At 39.3% G+C, this 1,492-nt stretch overlaps 1 protein-coding gene across 1 annotated transcript in view; it reads left to right on the top strand.

The window, feature by feature from the left end:
- Nucleotides 1-1,441, top strand: part of LOC107748997 (mitochondrial ribosome-associated GTPase 2-like) — an 8,248-nt gene extending 6,807 nt beyond the window's left edge. Inside the window, exon 5 of the mRNA XM_016564035.1 lies at nucleotides 1,260-1,441. Coding sequence (XP_016419521.1) covers nucleotides 1,260-1,430 — 171 coding nt within the window. The 3' untranslated portion in view covers nucleotides 1,431-1,441. The remainder of the gene's footprint in view (nucleotides 1-1,259) is intronic.
- The last annotated feature ends 51 nt before the right edge of the window (nucleotides 1,442-1,492 follow it).

The following is a 1,492-nucleotide window of genomic DNA, read 5'->3' as shown; positions in this document are numbered from 1 at the left end:
CCGGGTCGTGGTGATTTTTTTTTTTTTCTTTTTTTTTCTGCGACTAAGCAACTAATGAAATTTTGGTCGACCAAGCCTCTTCTCGTCGACTAACGGTCTAATATGCATATAAACAGCGTTTTAATTAGCAGAGTAGAATAATCATGGCTGATAGTAATACATGCAAACATAAAAGAAAACCAGACTGGACGCGAGAACAGCTATATATTAAGGATATAATAAAAAATTTGGAGTTGGGATAACCTCCAAACCAAAGCCGATAGCTTTTTAAAAGCTCATTATCGTCAAATGTTTCTAAAATGTTTACATTCAGAGGCAGATTGCCAGCAACAGCTATTTTAGGAATAGTTTGTGGCTTGGTCTTAGTGACTCAGGAGTCCTCTTCACTGCTCCTAACCTTTCACAGATTTAGGAGCTAGTTTTAGAGCTAAAACGTTTTGTGAAATACTCTTAGAGTAAACATTTAGGAGTCCTAAATTTAGGACTGACACGCCCATTATTTGTAAGATTTTCTCCTAAATCGGCGAGTTATGAGCTACTTTTAGCCTGAAGATGTTATGTGAATATGGGCCCTGGTTTCTACAATGTTCACTTAGGAGCTGCTTTTAAACTTGAAAGAAATAAAGATTTGAAATATATTGTGATAATTATCGATATCGACTGATGTGAAACATTTTGTGATCATTTTTTTGCCCATATCGCCCAGCCCTACGACCAAATAACGGCTAAGTTTGCATGTGGCGCTAGCGATGTTGGTAGTGACATGCAAGTAAACATATTCATATTCAATTATATATTCATATGATTTTCTCATCATTTACTCACCCTTGTGTCGTTCCAAACCTGTGTAAGTTTCTTTATGTTGTCCTCAAAAGAAGACGTTATGAAGAATGCTGGTAATCAAACAGTTGTTGGTCACCATTGACTTCCAGAGTATTTTCTCCCTATTATGGAAGTCAGTAGTGGCCAACAACTGTTTGATTACCAGCATTCTTCATAATGTCCTCCTTAGTGTGTGTGTGTGTGTGTGTGTGTATATATATATACTGTATATATGTAATAAGAATATTACTGTTTGCTTCCATAATCAGTTGCAAAAACTTGAAGCAAGGTGTCTATCTGTTTTGTATTTAGAAAGATGTTTGATTTTTCTGATGGGAAATGATTTCAGATTCTTGTTTTAGGATTATTATGTGTGTGTGTGTTTCTGACTGTGAGCAAGTGACTGTGGACTGAAGTTGTGTCTGGTTTGGGAGCAGGTTGGCTTTCCGAATGCAGGCAAGTCGTCTTTGTTGCGTGCGATCTCTAAAGCGCGGCCGGCTGTGGCGGCGTACCCCTTCACCACGCTCAAACCTCACGTGGGCATCGTGACGTACAGAGACCACCAGCAGCTGGCAGGTGTGTGTGTGAGAGTGTGTGTGTGTGAGTGAGTGAGTGTGTGTGTGAGTGAGTGTCTGTGTGAGTGAATGTGTGTGTGTGTGTGTGCGAGTGA

The sequence above is a fragment of the Sinocyclocheilus rhinocerous genome, unplaced genomic scaffold, assembly GCF_001515625.1.
Source record: "Sinocyclocheilus rhinocerous isolate Xijiao unplaced genomic scaffold, SAMN03320098_v1.1 scaffold2365, whole genome shotgun sequence".
NCBI lineage: Eukaryota > Metazoa > Chordata > Actinopteri > Cypriniformes > Cyprinidae > Sinocyclocheilus > Sinocyclocheilus rhinocerous.
The sequence above is the reverse complement of the archived record's forward strand: the minus strand, read 5'-3'. Positions and strand labels throughout refer to the sequence as shown.